Here is a 17,815-nt window from a genome sequence, read left to right on the forward strand (position 1 = left end):
AACGTCATTAAATAAATGTTTGCCATGTAAAACACTGACTTATATGACAGCGGATTTACACAGTTATATAATACACAGTGATACCCATAAAGGACATGCAGAAAACCTGTATAAACAACAGCACTTACATGACCCTATGAACACGTGAGAAAAAATACGAAAAGCAGCATAACAGACTTTTTTTTTAGGTGAGGAAGGAGGAGCTTGGCCAGAATTAAGAATGTCACAACTTCCTTTTGCCTGATGCAAAATATTTCCCAGAGCTTCCAGCCGGTTTCCTTGAAGAACCAAGCGTGCTATCATTGGTGCAAACCCACACTTTATCCAAATATATGCAAATACTTTACACAGATTGAAGTATAAACACCAAAAAAAGATAAGGTTGTATTTTGTAAAGGCATACAGTGATATTGGTATTCTACACTATAGTGTAGAAGTACTATCATCAGTCAAGGTCAAGGTCAAGTTTATTTATATAGCACATTTCAAACAGCCGATGCTGCACAAAGTGCTTAACAATATACAAATGGCATTAAAAACAACAATGTAATACAATAATAACAATATAAAACAATAATAGGACAATAAAAGAATTAAAACAATAACTAAAACTATTTATATTAACTATTTATAACCAAAATGCTTGGGTCATAGTGTGTTAAAAGCCAGGGCATAAAAATGTGTCTTTAGTAATGATTTAAATTGCTCAAGTGTTTGTGCAGATCTAATATTTAGGGGGAGACTATTCCAAAGTCTGGGACCTGCCACAGAGAAGGATCTATCACCACGAGATTTGAGATAAGTCCGTGGGATGGACAGGTTCAAAGACGTAAGCTTTACCTTGGCTAGCTGTCCTAACTGAAAGAAGCAGGACTTAACTACTGCACTCACCTGCTTATTCAATTTAAAAGAACCATCAATGTAGACACCGAGGGTTTTTACATGTGTTTTACACATGAGGAGGAAAGGGGGCCCAGAGTGCTATCGATGTGATTAAAGTTGCCAAAAATGACAACCTCAGTTTTATTTTCATTTAGCTTTAAAAAATTTAATGACAACCACTGTTTGACTTCGTCAAGGCAGCGTAATAAGAGCTGGGGATGGTCTGACCCTGCTTTTAAAGGTAGATAAATCTGCAAATCATTAGCAAAACAGTGAAATGAAATTTTGTACCGCGAGAAGATGGAACCCAATGGCAACAAATAGAGTTCAAACAGGGCAGGACCCAAAATAGAGCCTTGAGGTACACCGTACCTCAAGGCACCGTAGGTATCATTAGTAGCTTTCACATTTACAAGTCTCCCTCCCATGGTCAAAAGGCTAAATAGGTGTTATTCCCCACAAATAAACAGGAGCATCTACAGGATGAAGCACTTGTTGGATGGTGTCATGTATGTTTTTTATGTATAGTAACCTTATTTATATTGATACACACAGTATTCTGCAAATATAATATACATTATTTAGAGGCTGAAAGCTTCAAAGAGACACTGGATATATTTAGTGGTGATTTTGGCACGGCTGGTGTAAATGTAGTTGAGGAAAGACGAAGTTATTGTACTGTGTTCTACATTAAAATCAGTCCAGCTCTTTTCTCTAGTACAAATATTTTTAATTGAATTGCTGAATTTATTGTAATTTCTAACGCCCTATTGCTGAGTGCGGAGTGAGATATTTTATCTGGTTGAATAAAGGATAAATAAAAGTGACTTTGCCCAAATCTGATTGCTGTTTCTATGTTGTGTCATGTCAATTATGTTTGACAGATTATATGTCAACCAGTTATTTTCAACACTTTAAATAAGGCAATTCCCAATAAATATCAAGAAACAGCAATACAATAGCTTGAGTACCCCCCCCACACACACACTCTCACACTTCCCTCAGGGACTTTTTGTGTGAGTTCATCAGAATGAAAAGCAATGTAATCCAAGAAGACCACGTTGAATGGCAATGATTTCTGTGGAAATCAGGTCATTAGAGATTTGTACTTAGCACTTTGTAATCAGTTCCATGTAAATGGGCAAATAAGAGTAAGTAGAGTAGAGTGTTCTTTGGGGTAGAGGTGGCCCAGAGGCTTATGTAGAAAGGCAGTGTGAGGTTGTTTAGAGTGCAGGGATCCAGGCCATGAGCAAAGAACACATCTACTATTCTTTTGTGCTTTGCAAGATCAACAGGCAAATGTGTCCCTCTGCTGTTAAGTTGCTGAACTGGTTACAGCCGCCTGCTGCCAGGATGCTCGACTCACCATTATCCATCACCCTTCTCGCCAAGTCGGATTCTTTAGAAATCCAGCTTTAGACAAACAAGGCTTTAAAAAAACTAATACAGTTTAGTGCTTTATTACTTTAGTCATAAAACTGAGGCCTGGGATTGTGTGTTACATAAATATGAAAGCAGGGAAGTTCAGCATCTTCTGACCGAGATCCACAGAGCAGCAACACAGTTCTCAACCCCTGACACAAACAGAGAAAGTAGAAAGAAATCCAAGTGCTTAATACAAATAAAACATTGGTGATATTGCATTATTAATGTAGCTGGAACACAGAGTCTAAGTTCTGGATTCGGTGAAATCTAACTCCTACAGACTAAACTATAAAATAAAATAAATTGTGGTGTTTCTCTATGACAATTTGATTCTTGGCATTTTTACAGATCATGCAGATAAAAGTCTGACCCTTTAGAAGTCGTTCAGAAACACAGCAGTTCTTTACGCAGCTGTGGCCTGGCTGAGTCTCCTGTGCTGGTGCAGCAGCAGCAGCATTACTGTGTCTGAGATCTCTCTGTACCTGATCCCATACAGGTAAGGAGCAAATACCCTGGGAAGCAACATAAAAACACACATATTGACTGTGGAGACCCACACGCGAACATCCTGAGGTATGTCTTTCCTGTCTATTAGAACGAGCTCCAGGGTAAAAAGGAAGCCGGGGGCAAAGTAGAGCAGGAGCAGAACCCCGTGGGCCAGCAGGGTGACCCTGGCCCTGGAGAAGCGGCTATGCCAGATTCCCTGTGTCCTCGTTATCATGTAGAGGCGAATGTAGCAGTAAGAAATGAGCAGTGAACACATGAGTGCAGCTACGAAGAAGTAGATGTAGATCCCAGTCACGTTCCTGTCCTGAATGAATCCAAGGGAGATGAGGACCAGACACACGGGTAGCTTTTCATGGGAGTTCCCACTCGCTATGTGTGTCTTGATCATCACTGTGAAAGGGTATATGGCTGCTAACACCCACACCCCCACCAGTATGCAGTAGGTGCGGGAAGGTGGAATAACGTCACGGTAACGGAGAGGCCAGCGAACAGCAGCATAGGTGTCGACCACCATGAGCGTGACCGTGTAAACGGCACAGCAGTAGCTGGTGACGGTGAGAGCTGTGACCAGCTCACAACCCAACCATTGCATTGGTGCTCTCAAGGCGTTACAAATCACCATGGCCAGGTTGAGTAGGACCAAAAACAGGTCTGCCACCAGGATGTTGGCCAATAGCAGGTAACGTGTCTCCTGGCGCAGGGCACGGGAAAGGAAAATGCTTACCAGGAGAACAGGGCTGGCCAGCAAGGTGGCAAGAGTGAGGACTATTGTGGGGATGGAAAACAAATCCAGGTGCCACTTCTGCATAATCTCCACCCACTCCTGCGTGATGTTTGAAATTGGTATCGGTGATGTCATTGCACCTGTGAGTCACGGAGGAAGTGCAGATGGCGACACAGGCGTGTTTTATGAGCCCAGTCCCTACTTTCTCCAGCCAAGTCCTGTGAAAGAAAAACACCATAATTCATTGTCCACAGCGCACTACAGTTAAAAGTGGGATACACCCCCACGCTAATCCACCCAGCGAATTTGAACTGGATGAGCAGGTAAGAAACTGTACAAATCACCTGTAACTAAATGCAAATATGGTTCGAGTCTCTACTTGAATAAGCAAACTATATGTTATATTTATGCATTTGCGTAAAAGCTGGAATTTGCAAATCTTCACACAAGCAGCAAAGAGCAAATGTGATCTCTACATGAATAATATCTCTGTGTGTGTTTAATACAATGATAACCTTGTTAGGCTGCAGGCTGGAAAAAAACAAAAGCAAAAAAACCCCCAAAAAAAGTAGTAATGTCTAATGCTTTAATGCGCTGGCTTTTTAACATGCAATTTTCATTTTACAGTCCAGTCAAATTGTTTTAGTCTACTTAATAATTAAAATGAGCAGCCAGAAGCTTGTTGCCAGAATTCGAATATGAACAAATATTCAACAATGGACCCTGAACATCTACTTCTCTTCATGTGAAATCTCACAAATCAGGTGCACATCATGATTCACTCATCAAAAAATAAATAAAAATAACTAAGCTGAATACCACAACCGTGATAACCACGTTCCCAACCAAAATTTGTACTCACTGAACAAAAAGAGCAAAACTAAACCCAGAAATGACTACATAAACGTATTTATTGACAAATTATCGATTGAACAAAGGTGAGTGATCTTACCTGAGGCTCAAAAATGGAAAAACCTGCCTGTGGTGTGCATCCGTTAATGCTCAAATAAATAAAACGGTGCTCTGCAGCACTCATCTCACTGGACAGCTCTTTCTGAATGTACTCTTTGTTGACTCAGAGAGATAATATAGGGGCTGCAGAGAGCTACAAACACTCAGCTGTCACATAGTAACAAGGTGGAGCTCCCCACACCGTAGCTTTTAAAGTGTTTTCTGCCCAGTAAATCTGATTGGTTTTCAAGAATTTATTTGACTTTATTCGAAAACTCACTTAAAGGGATTGGCAGTCATCTCCTGTTTTCAATGCGACTCACAAGTCAAGCTTCTGAAATTAATTTAATTTATGCCCTCAATGAAGGAAACTCAAAAATATTATTGACACTTTGACAAAAAGATTATGTGGGAGACATTTTTCCTCACCCAAAGTTAGAACTGACCCACAGTCTCACACCAACGTCCTCATGTCTTACATCCTGATGAAACCACTAACATAAACCATAACAAAAGGCTCTTCCTGTGTTCCCATGGGTGGTTTAGATGATAATCTAGGGAACTTCCCTAAAAAGCAAAAAACAAAGACTGGTTCAACAAGCAGTCACTTCTTTCTCCTTTTCCCATATCCACTTTTTGCTTCTATATCGTCATCATCGTCTACATCTTCATCGTCGTCCTCATCGTCACTATCAGGTTCAGTCCTGCCCTGCTGCAGCTCCTCTTCCTGCCACTCCCTGGCTGCCAGTCTTTTAAACACGTCGTACTCCTCTGCTGATGCCTGGGCGACGTGCGCGAGGAAGGTGTCCTGGTCAACATTAAGGATGCTGTCCAGACTGGGGTTGATGATCGTCGTCTGTCCTTTCTTGTCCGGGGTTTCATAGAGGCCCCGTCGCTCCAAGAAAGTGTGTCGACAGCGGACCTCATCCAGACTGTAACGAAACAGTCGGCACTTCACCATCTCCGCCTGTTTGACACCCATTCTGAAGTAGACGTACTGTGGAGAGAGGAGGTAAAATGTGCTGTTACAAAGAAACAGACACAACAAAACTTCGGGAATACTAGCTGTTATTCGGAAGGAGCAGCGCACCAACTATGTATTTTAAAATACAGCCCATATCAGACTTCTTATAGACTGAGCAGTTCTCTAGTGAACTGCAGAAGAAACCCTGATAGAAACCATGTTTGTTCCTTTCTGTAGCGAGGTGTGAGTCAACAGTTAAATTTCTTTCACGCAGTTTCAGATTTAGTCTCCACACTCATTAGTTTATCTTCATTACAGTAGAAAGTATGGAAATCTGACGGTGTTTGAAGTCAGCACTTACGCCTAGCCACGCCAGGGTTTTAACAATGAAGCGTGTAGAGTGAAAAGTGAAAACAAAAACTATGATGTTGTAGTGATATTGAGAACACATGCTTGTACATTTGGTCAACACAGTTAGTACACAGTTTGACAACAGCTTTAAGTGGACAACATATAAAAGTGTGGACAGGAGATACTCCTATTCTGAAACTCTGAGCTGATCTTAAGGACGGTGTGCTTTCATGTGGGGAAGTGCAATGCGGATGCACACTGTCCCACTCTGCACTGTACAAAGAGAACTGCAGAAGTGCTCACAGGATTATAAAATGCAGATCTGAAAAAAAATTATATACACACAAATAACATTCAGTCTATTATTACTGGAATGGAGCTACTGAGTATCTGCCCACTGTGCTTATCATCTTTTATAACTTATTCAAAACATCTAGGAATTCACATTTGCATCATTTATGTAAAGAATATGGTAACCATTGATTGTTATACATTTGAATACACAGAACCCAAGTATAAGGTCTGTTTGGCCAGGTTTGTCTGACAATCCAAACCAAAACCTAACAAAAAGCAGCAAACACGATTCACTTGCTCACCTGAAACTTGTACTCCAGCTGATCCAAGTTCTCCAGCACCACTGCTGGACAATCTCTGATGATGTCTGTGACCTGCTGGGAAGTAAACAGGCACTTCTCTTTGAGAAACATCACCACATTTTTGACCCTCTTCAAAGGCACAGTCAGGATCCTGGGGTAATGGGCCACCACCCTCTGAAGGCTGCCTACGGAGAAATAGATTAAAATGCGGGTTTCATATATTTTCAGTAAATTTATGCTTGATCTAATGTAGAAAAAAAACTGCGCAAAGGCAACACTTTACCTTCAACTAAGCCCATTTTCCGCAGGTTGCTTATGCGCTGCTGCAGCTGCGCCTCTTTGATGGTGTAAAGTTCAGGACATTTCTCCAGGCACTTCTTCACACTGGACGGGTTGAGGCCCAAGACAAACAGAGCTGTGAGGGTTGGTAGGATGTGTTTGGCAGAATCTCCTCTTCTGACATTGGCCAGAGACTCGTATATCTGCTCTGCCTGACTCTCTGTGAAGCCCATATCAATGAAAGAGCGCAGGGACAGCTCAGTGACCGGAATCCCACTCGGAGGATTCAAGTCTTGATTGTGCTGCGTTGCCTGGTTGGTAGAGGAACAACACCATCTGGACTGGAGGTAGTATCTCCCAAACTGACGCGGACACAGTGTAGAGATGGTGGCATTTCTCACAGCCAACCGTAGTACCTGTGGAAAAATACACGCCTTTAAAAACCCTCACAGACAGCAGCGGTAGAGGGGGCAGAAAATATGCTAACAAACTCCACCGTTATCATTAGCTCAAGTTAGCAGACGTGAAGGTTATAAATGTCAGTCTTTTCGTTCCTTTTTTTTTTTTTTTTTTTTTTTTACTAAGGGGTCCATTCAGTTAAAAGTCTTGCACCTTTAATTATTTCTGCTTCGAGGAAAAAGATACTAAATCGTCATAGTTTGTATATATACTTCACCTGATTCACAGCAACACGGGTTCCCATGCTTCTCCGTTATCGAAATATTTCCGTCCTCCAACTTAAAGAGTACAAAGGTTCCGCTATGTGTGTAAATATCATTGACTGTAGAAAACAGTTTTTTTCTACAGTCTTTGGTATATATTCGGCTAATCAAATATGATGGTGTGACCATGATTTAGAAATCTTATAAGACAGACATTTTCCTAATTAAATTACCTGTGTCGTGCCAAAAAGTGATTCTCAATGTTTTTTTTAAGTGTCTAATATCTTTGTTCTATCTGTAAATAGACCGCAGTCATTAGGGTTTACATATAAAATAAAGAAATGACTTGTTTTAGCCTTATGACTCTGCGTGATTGTACTAATAAATTCAGTGCTTTTTGGAAACACATTTTTAACCTCAATGACACTTTCAAAAGTCACTTTACCAGAAACTAATTGCAGCTTGTGCACTGTGCCTCAAAGTTGCTTGATATAATTCGTGATTGATGTATTTGACAGATTGTATTTCAAGAATCATCAAGTTAACAGTCTAAATAGAGACTTTAGGGCACTTTTTGGCAGCGCTTTCCTGCCCTGAGTAATGATATGGTGCTTATGGTGCTCAATTCATGTTATCAGTGTCATGAGTTAATCATTTTCAATTACAAAACATATTTTCAGATGAGAATCAGCATGGTGAATGCAATCAGGATACATAAAAAAAAGTAAAGTCTGGGCTTTTTTAATGGTTCAGTGTTATTATAAGGACTTTTCAGGAACTCATATCTTCACAAATACACAGTGAAAATAAATGTTCAACTTTATTGGAATAGCTGACAGTCTGTAGCTAGTGTAATGTACTCATGATGAAATATTTGCAGTACCACCCTCCTCTCTACTTTGAAATAACGTGAAAGTCTGTGAAGGAAATGGCAGCCTGTAAATAACAGCAGCTGTTAATCTGGCAGCTTTAACACCAGCTGGGAACCTGATAAATGTGTCCCCAACAAGTACTGCAGTCATTTAGTGTTTTGGATATAAATTTAAGTAGCAGTTACCTGATTTAAGAGAACATGCTTGTGGCAATACATTTATTGATGTATAAAAATAAATAGATAAATATCAGATATTCTTACACTTTTAATTAAAATATACAAGAATAAAACAATGAATATAAATTGCCCATTATTTAAAAAAAAAAAAAAAGCTGGATCAAGAGTTTCTTTAACTTTAATGAGTTTGTGTGATTTCTCTGAGGTAACAGCTTATAGTTATTGTGTTTTTGTAGTAAAGCTGGGTGATACTTTAAACTGTCACAATTTCTTTTTGCTGCTTTAATTTTTCATCAAACTGCAGAAAATAAATAAAACAGATTACATCCTGAACACAGAAACAAGCACAGTGTGACTGACCCATGATTAAGTCAGAAGTCTGTTTCTCTCATATTTAGTCCCGGCAGCAGCGTCCCATTATTGAGACGCACTTCATTTTTCTTCAACATTCATATCTTTGTTCAGTGACTCGAGATAAAATAGGTGATTTGACAGTTCGCATGAAGGCTTCACTTTGTTTAAGCAGAGTCTTTAATCCTCAACGAGGTACTTATGCAGCTCCGATTTCAGGGCTGCAATCTCCAACCTCTCATCCTCATCTTCCTCCTCGTCATCCTCAGGCAGAGTGTCATCCCCACCGTCTGAAAATGAGCTCTGCCCGATGTACGCCTTAGGACTGGATTCTTGGTGCTGTGGTAAACCTGATAAAAAGATCAGAGGCCCCAGTATATTAAAACATAGCTAACGACTGTCAGTTTAATTTACAGGTTCTCAAACTGTGGTGCAGGTGGAAAAGGAAAAATATGAAGTTAAACTAAGTTGAATTTCTGTTACATTTCAAGGGGAAAAAATATCAAAGTGGCCTGATGCTTATGTACTTATTTTATTGTTGCAGAGTGATGAGTATTAAGAGGTGTAAGGGATAAACTGTTTCCACCTCCTGAGGTGGGGAATATCAGAAAAAGTCTGACACCTACTAGTCCAACAGTACCATTTAAAAGTACTCACAGCAGCTCAGATTTTCAGGAACCACCTCTGCCCAGGTGTACTCTGATAGAGAAATGGGCTGGCTGATCCAGGACTGCAGCAGCAGCTGGTCTAAAGTCATTCTGTGAGTTGGGTTAGGGTCAAGCAGCCCATGTAATACATCATCCAGCTCTGAGAGAATACACAGAAAAACTTCAGAATCTGACTGGACAAAATCTTCTCTATAAACTCAAAGGATCATATTTTGTGAAATCACAAGCGGTGGCTGTGTACCTGGAGAGAGATGATACGGGGGATTTAGTTTGGCATCCAGGATCTCACCCACGTCACAAAAGGGATTCTCGCTGAAAAGCAACGTGTAGAGCAAAACCCCCAAAGACCACATCTCCAGCTCTGGACCCTCATAGCTACAAAAAGAAGCCCACTTATGAGAGAAGCCTATAATTATTAGCAAGTTAATTCAGTGCTGATGGTGTATTCTCAAAATTGAATACTCTAGAGCTCAATTTATGAGTTCAATGGGTCATAAATGTAATCTAGGACTGTAAAAATAACTCTTAACTAGACTCTGCATGCAGATTCAATAATTTAAGTGACTTCTTTAAACATAAGGATGCTATTTAACCTACAAGTTTAATAAAATACATTTTTTTTAAAAAAGAAAAAAAGAGAATTAACAGATATTGTATACTCACGGATTTCCCTGTAGCACCTCTGGGGAGCAGTACTCAAGGGTGCCACAGAAATGATAAAAGAGCTTCCCAGGAGTCATTATAGCAGCAGAGCCAAAGTCTATCAGTCGGATGTGAAAACATGTGTCGATTATGATATTCTCATCTTTTATGTCCCTGTGAAGGATGTTCTTGGTCCTCAGATAGAAGACCGCTGCCACAATCTGGGAAGAGACAGAAGCTGCATTTTAACAAGGAACAAATCAACACTTCATGTCACATTTATGAGCCCACTCTCCTGACACGGTTGTATTGTTCTGCCTGTGCGTGTACCTGTCTGAATATGTAGCTGGCAAGGGGCTCATCGAGCCTCGGCTGCTTGTCTATAAACTCGAAAAGGTCCAAACCGTCTCCGTGTTTCTCCATCACCATCTGAAAGTAACTCCCATTCTCAAACACCTCCAGCACCTGGTGACACCAACACAGGTGTATGAGGTGAAGCAACACAGTTCACGATTAAAAACACATTATTTTGGAAACTTGCGACAGGGTCATGTGATGCAAACCACACGGCGACCTTAACGATGTTATGGTGCGTCACTCGGGTCAGTATGGCGATCTCCTGGCTCACTCGCCCTAACATTGGGTCGTCTACCCAGCAGTCGCTCACTATTCTGGTCTTGCTGATGAACTTCACAATCACCTGTAGGTTTTTAAAATAGGTCATAATATCATCCTCTGAAAAACAACACTAAACAAAAAAACTACATATACAAACAACAACAAAAAAACCCCCCAAATATTTTTCTTACTTCTTGCCCATCGCAGCGCCTTTCTGCCTTCCAGACAAATCCAAAGGCTCCTTTACCAACAGCTTTGATCGGCTTGTACTCTTCTTCAAACTGTCCATCACAGGCTTTAGACTGCTCGAGGTCCATGGTGGAGCGCAATGCTTCCCCCTGACTGGCCTCACCAATCCTCTTCATGAAGAAACGAGTAAATGATCACCAAGTTAAAAGCACAACTGCCTCTAATGAAGTTTAAATTAAAATATAAATAAGATAAAAACCATGCTTTATTGACCTAGACTTAAGATCATTACAGCCACTGACCTCTCCTAGACTGCCTGCTGTTTGGTCGTGCAGTGATTGATCCATTTGCGACAACGCCCCCTGCTGGCTGAGTCTGCACATCCACACGCAGAAAATGGAGCTTCCGTCTGGGAGGTTAGTCCCGCACACATCACACAGCACATCTGCACACAAGGAGAGAAAAATACTTGTTGCTTTGCATTTGATTTTTAGGAGGAATCTAAAGTACAGTAAAGAGTTTAACACCAACCTATTCTCGTGCCGTCTCTGTGGTATCCACTTCCTTCAAATCGCCCCTCCACTATACGTGTGGCATCTGAGGACTGGTTGTGTCCATATACCTTCTGTTTCTTGGGAGTTGATGTGGCAGGCATATCTGTCAGTGACTGAATCCCAGTATTCACTTGTTCACAGCCCTCTTGGCCCTTTCCTTGATGAATTGCAGAGACAGCTTCCCAGTGAACCTGCTCATCCTTATGCTTTTCAAGTTTATCAGCTGATTTGTTTCTGGCCTCCACAGCAGCAGCGTCCCCAGGCTCATTGGGCTCCGCTTCTTGGTCAGACAGCACCATGCATGGGGAGGGAGTCCGCAGGAGCTCAGCCGTATCACATGATGCCACAGAGTGTTGGTTGTCATTGTTGCCTCCTCCGCCACTGAGCAGCTCTATATTACCGCCCAGGTCTAGCTCTGCTAGGGCCCGGGTAACCAGATCACCATTGCTGTTTAGGTCCAGAAAGACACTGGCTGAGTCCACTGCTTGGGCTGGATCAGAACCACCGTGGCCAGCAAAATTTTCACAGAAGCCAGAAGAAGACCTAGGAAATTAGAAAAAGCAAAACATTGTTACATGAATACATGAAAAATATATTTGTAAAGGAAGGAAACGTCTAAAGCTGAAATAAGCAAAGAAATGAATAAATGTTTGACAGTGGAATCAAATACTGTATTAAAAACACAGAGAAACACATCCAGGTGTTAGTATAGCAAATGATATGTGAAATGAATGTTTCTAGTTTTCTTTGAAGTCTAACTAAACAAAAAAGGAGGCATGCTCAATTGAAAAAGGCTTACACAGTCGAAAAAGGTGCTGACCCACTAAAGACGCCAAAAATATCAATGAGACAGCATTTCTAAGCTACAGGCTGAAACTTGTCTGTTTCTTCCTGCCATTGTGCAATATTTTAAAGTATGATATACGTAACTGCGAGCGCTGACATTCTCATTAGCATCTTTAGATTCTTTGAAGTTTCAACCAGGCACGTCAGACGCTTTCAGGGCCTCATTTTACCCACATACTGAAAAATATCTCCCCTCACCGGCTCTCCATTGAGATGACCTCAAAGCTCGATTCCTCAAAAACAGAGGCAGATGAACGGTGATCTTTTCCTACATCAGGTTTGTCATTGATCTTATCAACAGCATGTCCATTCCCAGCAGGACAGTCTAGAGAAGAAGAAGAACATTCATTGTACATTGTATTTATAGCTGAGCTCCATTTATGTAAAGAAAACATCAGCAGAGCTACGTCACACCTGGGATATTCTCAGGGACGGGTTCATCTTTTTTCTGAACCTCACTGCCCGGCTGCTGTTCTCTCTTTTGGTGCGATGGTTCAGTGGGAACAGAGCGGCAGGTGTCGTCATCTGGAAGTTCCACCCAGGTAAATGTCTTGAGGAGTGCCTGAGTAGTATCCACACTGTCTAGCTGGCTACTGCATGGTGCTACCTGAGCTGCTTCTTCCATCAGCTCTGCAGTGTTATTGGCCCTGAGGAAAGACGGGCTGTTTCAATCCAATTCTTTTCTTTCCATGCCAACTTGGATCACACAAGAAAGCTACAGGCAAACTGCAACGGCAAAATATTTACTGAAAATGTATCTGAAGTGTCTCCTAGGAAATCAAAATGTAGACGCAAAAACATGTTCTGGATCAATGTTGTGGATGCCTTGCTTTATGGGGTTGGAGCATGCTGCAAGTATAAAACACAAAGCACTTCACCTTACAAGCACTGGTAATAGCATATACAAGAACGAATGCCTCAACTCTCAGCTCATTTATCCCTGCAGTTACATTTTTATTGAGTGAATAAGTCTTTGCCTGTTTATTTTCCCCACAGGCTTAAGATTTAGGACTTATGCAAGTTTCTATCTGCATGCTGCAAACCATAAATGCTTAACTTAAATAAAAGCTCAGTACTGAAATACATCTTATGTATAAAAGGTTGGTAAACAATAATAATCAGTTGGAACAACTTAACGATGTATTACTATTTCTTCGCATTCTAAATAAGAGGCACTATATTAGAAATTTCTACTTTTTTTTATTTATTTATTTTTAAATACCAGGCATGCTGTGACATTATTTGTCCAACAGATGGCAAACGAGAGGACTTTTAACACACTTAACCCACACTGAGATGTTCCAGCACCACAATCATTCATGAATCAATCATGACTGTGAAATTTGGGGGAAATATTCCAGTCACAAAAACTTTACGAGTCTAATTCAGATAAAAGCTTTAGGGGGGAAAACAACAACAGAAAGGGCAGAAACGATGAACAGTCACAGCTAATCCAACAGGGGAAAATGTAATTAGTGTTTCAGTGTCTATTGAGTAGTTGGAGACACAGTGAGACCATCAGGCTTGACCAGTGAGGTGGAGTGCTTCCAGATTTACTGCAAAGCACATTAAATATACATGCAGCCTGCGGCTTTAAGGCACCTGATTGTCGCGACAGTCTGTCCAGCATTTCAGAGTACACAAACTCATTCAGTTTAAAGTCTACAGTGAATTTGAATATCTGCTAGCATAAAACCTCCTGTCAGAATTAATCACCATCATATCCAAGGCTACTAAAAGCCTCGGATATGACTTACCAGATAAAGTCATTGATACACATTAAAATCACGGAGCCTGTGAGCTGAATTATTTTAATGTGCCTGCGTACTTACGTAACCACACGTGTTGAGGTGACTGCAGGAGGGGAGAGGGCAGACAGAGCGCTGCCCTGTTTATCCAGCATCGTGCTGGTGCCAGTGAAGATCCTGCCTCTCCCTGCTGAAGTCCTTTCCAGAGCTGCTCGGTGCACCATGGCCATGTCTCCTGCCACCAGTGAGGATGGGTCTAAAGTTGAAATAAGAAACTATTAAGTGGTGCACAGTGCAAACAAATAATACTGCATGACAGGTAAAAATAAGTACCTTACATATTCCAACACTCACCATATTTTCCTGATATCCTCGACGCTGCTGGACTTTTAGGGGCCTCTGCATGAGAATCAGAGAAGGATCTGGCCTTTCTGTCCGAGTCCGACATCCACCCATAGAAACCGGGCATCAGGAAAGTGATGTTCTATAGATAACAAAACAGCAATATCTATGAGGATTGGATGGTCCTCAGTCCAAACATCCACGTTCAGTGGTCACATTGGCTGACCTTCCCCAGCAGCTCGTCCTTGCTGTAGCCAAACAGACTGAGGGCCAGGTGGCTGTGGATGCTGATGATAGAACCATCAGTGCGGAGCAGAAGGAGACCGCTGACAGGAGCAAACACCCAAACTGTTCCAAAGTATTCTAGGGCTGGGCTGACAGTGCTGTCCACATTGATGTCTGTGAAAGTCCAAGTGTATGTTCAAAGTGCACAATTAGTTAAAGAAAGCAGAAATCATATATGAAAGCAGACGACATATATGATTGATTCTATTATAGTATTGTCAAAATGTTGGGTTTTTTTCCGGGTGGGGTTGGGGGGTATCAGTGAATTTATTGCCTTAAAACACAAAGATCAGACTTGAGGATACTAATCATAAGGTGTTCACTATAGTGGACACAGAAATGGCATGAAAAAGGGCACTAACATTAAAGCTGCCTGAAAGCTGTCAATGCAAGCACCATATCTGATCTGTACAGGCCTTATTAGTATATTTCCAACTTTAAATTGTCCAGGAAAAGCCCCATAATGTAAAACCTACACCTCTATTGGACTGCAAGAAGTTTAAATGTTAATTGGAGTGTACAGCACACCACAGTGTGTGGGTGCATAACCCACACACCCACTGGGTGCACAACAGTGAGTGTGTTTTTAATCTATTGGTCATACCTTTGTCCTAGAATTTAAGCCAACTACCTGATGAGGATGACATTTCAAGGCTGTCATTGAGGTATATGTAGCCAGTCCCATTAAGCTGGTGTTGGGGTTTCCCACACTGCACCGCCCCTTGAAGTTTAACACACAGCGGGACTGCTGCACCTTCTCTGCTTCTACCACACACTCGCTGAACCCTCAGCATCTGAAAGCAGAAAGAAAAAAAATTGTACTACAGAAACATTTAAAAAGAGATATAATTTTCTTTTTATCCATGCCACCAAAATGTCAGAGCAGCACATTGATAAAAAGGGTCTCGGAAGCAGAGGTTAAAATTGCGAGTTTTCCTTAGCTGAGCAGAACAGTTCAAAAGTGTGCTTACTTTGGGCAGTGCATGACTGCGGAGGGGGATTTGTAAAGAGGGGATTAGCTCCTTCACAAAAATTCCTTTTAACTCCTCGGGATGATGGTATCCATGGAGATGGGCAAATGCCAAATCAGAGGTTAGGATTCTGCCCTGAAAGTGACAAATTTACACGTCTATGGCTAGACATTATCTTACATTTGTAAAAGAATGCTAAATAAGGGTGTACTTACATCTCTTGAGAAGGACAAAAAGGAAGACACCCTTTCTACATTTTCAATCATGAGAAGGAGGTGCTCTTCATTCTGTGACTGTCTGTAGGTGTACACTGACACTGGCACCTCTCCAGATAAAGTCAGGGCATCCACCTGCCAAAAAACAAACAAATAAAGAAACCCCCCCCCCAAAAAAAACAAATGAAATGAATAAATCTATGGTGGACATGAAAGAAATCTGACTCAATGGCTCATGCTGTTTTAAGTAATTTCATACCACTTTTCCAGACGCTGCTGCAACAGTCCCATCAACTAGTGGAAAATCCTCTTCCAGTGCTTCTTCCAGGACCTGACTGGTTTTCTTTAAGAGGGAGGGCAGCGTTTTTCCAATCAGCTCTTCAGTTGTGCACTCAAACAGCTTGCAGGCTTGTTCATTTGCTGACAAAACCTGAAATTAAAATAAGTAAATAAATAATAAAGTCAGCAGTTCATACAGTTGAAATGCTGGTTATCCTGTGCTGCAAAGCAACCTCTCCCCACATTAAGTCAACAAGACAGTACCTTTTTAGTTTTATGGTTGACAGTTAGAATGACTTTGTTTGGGTTGAAGGCAGAGGGATACCCCGGCAGACCAAAGTCACCAGACATTAGCTGACTGAAGAGCATCTCCTCTCTCTCTGACATAGTAGACAAGTGTGGCAAGGAACCAGCTTGGGAAGAAGGAAGCAAACTACACATCTGGCGGTTTTTTGTGGCCACAGAAGATCCAATGTCAAAATGATCACCTTTAGGAAAAAGTGGTGTTATAAGCTGATTTAAATACCATTTATTCCCTTAGTTTAAGAATACAAGCCAATCAAAACCGTCAGTGATGGGGGTGGGGGCATCATATCAAAACTGACTGGATATGAATTTATTAGCGCAGCATTTCTGTTGGTTATAATCAACACAGCTGAAATTTACCTGTCAGGGAAGCAGGATCATAACGACGCTGCAAGGCTAAAAGCCTCTCCTTGTACAGAGGTCTGCGAGTACACGGGTAAGACCTGTTCAGGTCAAACTCATCTTCCAGGTGACCAGACGAGAAGTCGGGAACCACACAAATAGTTTGTCCTTTAACAACGACGCTTCCGGAAGCCGCAAGACGATTCTCAGTTGACAGCGACATTGTTGCTGTTATGTAGCTCGCGTTGATAATAGCTGACTCAAGTATAAATGACAGAGAATCAATGGTTGCAGCAATACAGTTTAATATCACAGGCTAACTTTGCAGTTTATGCAACAGGACATGTTTTATTGATAATATCTACGCTGCTCAGATACTGCAGCATTCAAGACTCACCTCAGCTCGTTTCCTAGTTGTTAGGCACGGCTGTTTGAGTTGATGCCAGTTGACAAGGTAACGTTACCTGCACTGCTCACTGTGGCTAACTAGCCATTTGCTAACTTGCTACTGCAAGTTAGCAATGAAATTGTTAGCGCTGCTAACAATTTCACTGCTGCACGGTCAGTTCTGATTTGTGTTGAATTACCGACGTTTTAGGCTATACCCGGAGTCGACGTTAGCATCCAAGCAAGTCACCCTCGGTTAAAAGTACATTTTATTAACGTGATATTATTTCGCTGAATGCGACAATGTCTTTTGTAAACCGCGGGCTTCAAGCGTCAGTGGAGTAGACGATTTCATGACGTCCTCTGGAGCCAATCAAACGTCCAGGTACGAACCAGGAAAAGTTCATTGGATAATTAACCCGGAACAGCCCGCCTTTGTTACCATGGCAGCACAGTCACGGAAAAATAATTACTGCTGCACTCAAGTGGTTGTGAATAATCGAAAAAAAGGCTTCACGTAAACGGTCATATATATATATATAATCCACGTTGTTTCCACGTAAACGCACGCAAGCACGCACAAAATCGAAGAGTGGCTTCCCTCCTCTGAAAACTGGAAATCGCATTAGCATGACAAATAAAACAAAAGTAATAAAATACTGTAAATGAATGAGTAAATT

At 41.4% G+C, this 17,815-nt stretch overlaps 3 protein-coding genes across 3 annotated transcripts; all 3 read right to left on the reverse strand.

Annotated features, from left to right (window-relative positions):
* Nucleotides 1-616: 616 nt before the first annotated feature.
* On the reverse strand, nt 617-4,015 carry LOC102081511 (probable G-protein coupled receptor 148). Its single transcript, XM_025899997.1, has one exon. It carries the CDS (start codon nt 3,671-3,673, stop codon nt 2,711-2,713), a length of 963 nt encoding a protein of 320 aa, XP_025755782.1. The 5' UTR covers nt 3,674-4,015; the 3' UTR covers nt 617-2,710.
* Nucleotides 4,016-4,247: 232 nt separating this feature from the next.
* Nucleotides 4,248-7,508, reverse strand: mterf4 (mitochondrial transcription termination factor 4). The gene is made up of 4 exons (XM_003438173.4): nt 7,356-7,508; nt 6,684-7,095; nt 6,401-6,585; nt 4,248-5,486 (listed from the first exon to the last, which is right to left on the reverse strand). Exons 1-4 carry the CDS (start codon nt 7,380-7,382, stop codon nt 5,094-5,096), a joined length of 1,017 nt encoding a protein of 338 aa, XP_003438221.1. The 5' UTR covers nt 7,383-7,508; the 3' UTR covers nt 4,248-5,093.
* Nucleotides 7,509-8,417: 909 nt separating this feature from the next.
* Nucleotides 8,418-17,533, reverse strand: pask (PAS domain containing serine/threonine kinase). Its single transcript, XM_005476227.4, has 21 exons — nt 17,146-17,533; nt 16,767-17,003; nt 16,365-16,588; nt 16,081-16,251; nt 15,822-15,956; nt 15,607-15,741; nt 15,267-15,429; nt 14,577-14,749; nt 14,363-14,492; nt 14,093-14,264; nt 12,675-12,907; nt 12,459-12,585; nt 11,392-11,957; nt 11,163-11,305; nt 10,863-11,030; nt 10,628-10,753; nt 10,384-10,518; nt 10,075-10,274; nt 9,653-9,786; nt 9,401-9,550; nt 8,418-9,093 (listed from the first exon to the last, which is right to left on the reverse strand). The coding sequence occupies exons 2-21, from the start codon at nt 16,969-16,971 to the stop codon at nt 8,924-8,926; spliced, it is 3,660 nt and encodes a 1,219-aa protein (XP_005476284.1). The 5' UTR covers nt 16,972-17,003; nt 17,146-17,533; the 3' UTR covers nt 8,418-8,923.
* Nucleotides 17,534-17,815: the final 282 nt, after the last annotated feature.

This window comes from Oreochromis niloticus, linkage group LG18 (assembly GCF_001858045.2).
Source record: "Oreochromis niloticus isolate F11D_XX linkage group LG18, O_niloticus_UMD_NMBU, whole genome shotgun sequence".
Taxonomy (NCBI): Eukaryota; Metazoa; Chordata; class Actinopteri; order Cichliformes; family Cichlidae; genus Oreochromis; species Oreochromis niloticus.

Bases quoted from the DNA above. Each gene is read 5' to 3' on its own strand.
- LOC102081511 (XM_025899997.1), bottom strand. From the start codon at position 3,673: ATGACATCACCGATACCAATTTCAAACATCACGCAGGAGTGGGTGGAG.
- mterf4 (XM_003438173.4), bottom strand. From the start codon at position 7,382: ATGGGAACCCGTGTTGCTGTGAATCAG. The intron at 7,096-7,355 runs GTGAAGTATATA...ATTTTTCCACAG, and splicing joins CCCGTGTTGCTGTGAATCAG to GTACTACGGTTGGCTGTGAG. The intron at 6,586-6,683 runs GTAAAGTGTTGC...ATTTCTCCGTAG, and splicing joins GAAAATGGGCTTAGTTGAAG to GCAGCCTTCAGAGGGTGGTG.
- pask (XM_005476227.4), bottom strand. From the start codon at position 16,971: ATGTCGCTGTCAACTGAGAATCGTCTTGCGGCTTCCGGAAGCGTCGTT. The intron at 14,493-14,576 runs GTCAGCCAATGT...TGTTATCTATAG, and splicing joins AGGACGAGCTGCTGGGGAAG to AACATCACTTTCCTGATGCC. The intron at 9,787-10,074 runs GTGAGTATACAA...TTCTTTTTGTAG, and splicing joins GAGGTGCTACAGGGAAATCC to CTATGAGGGTCCAGAGCTGG.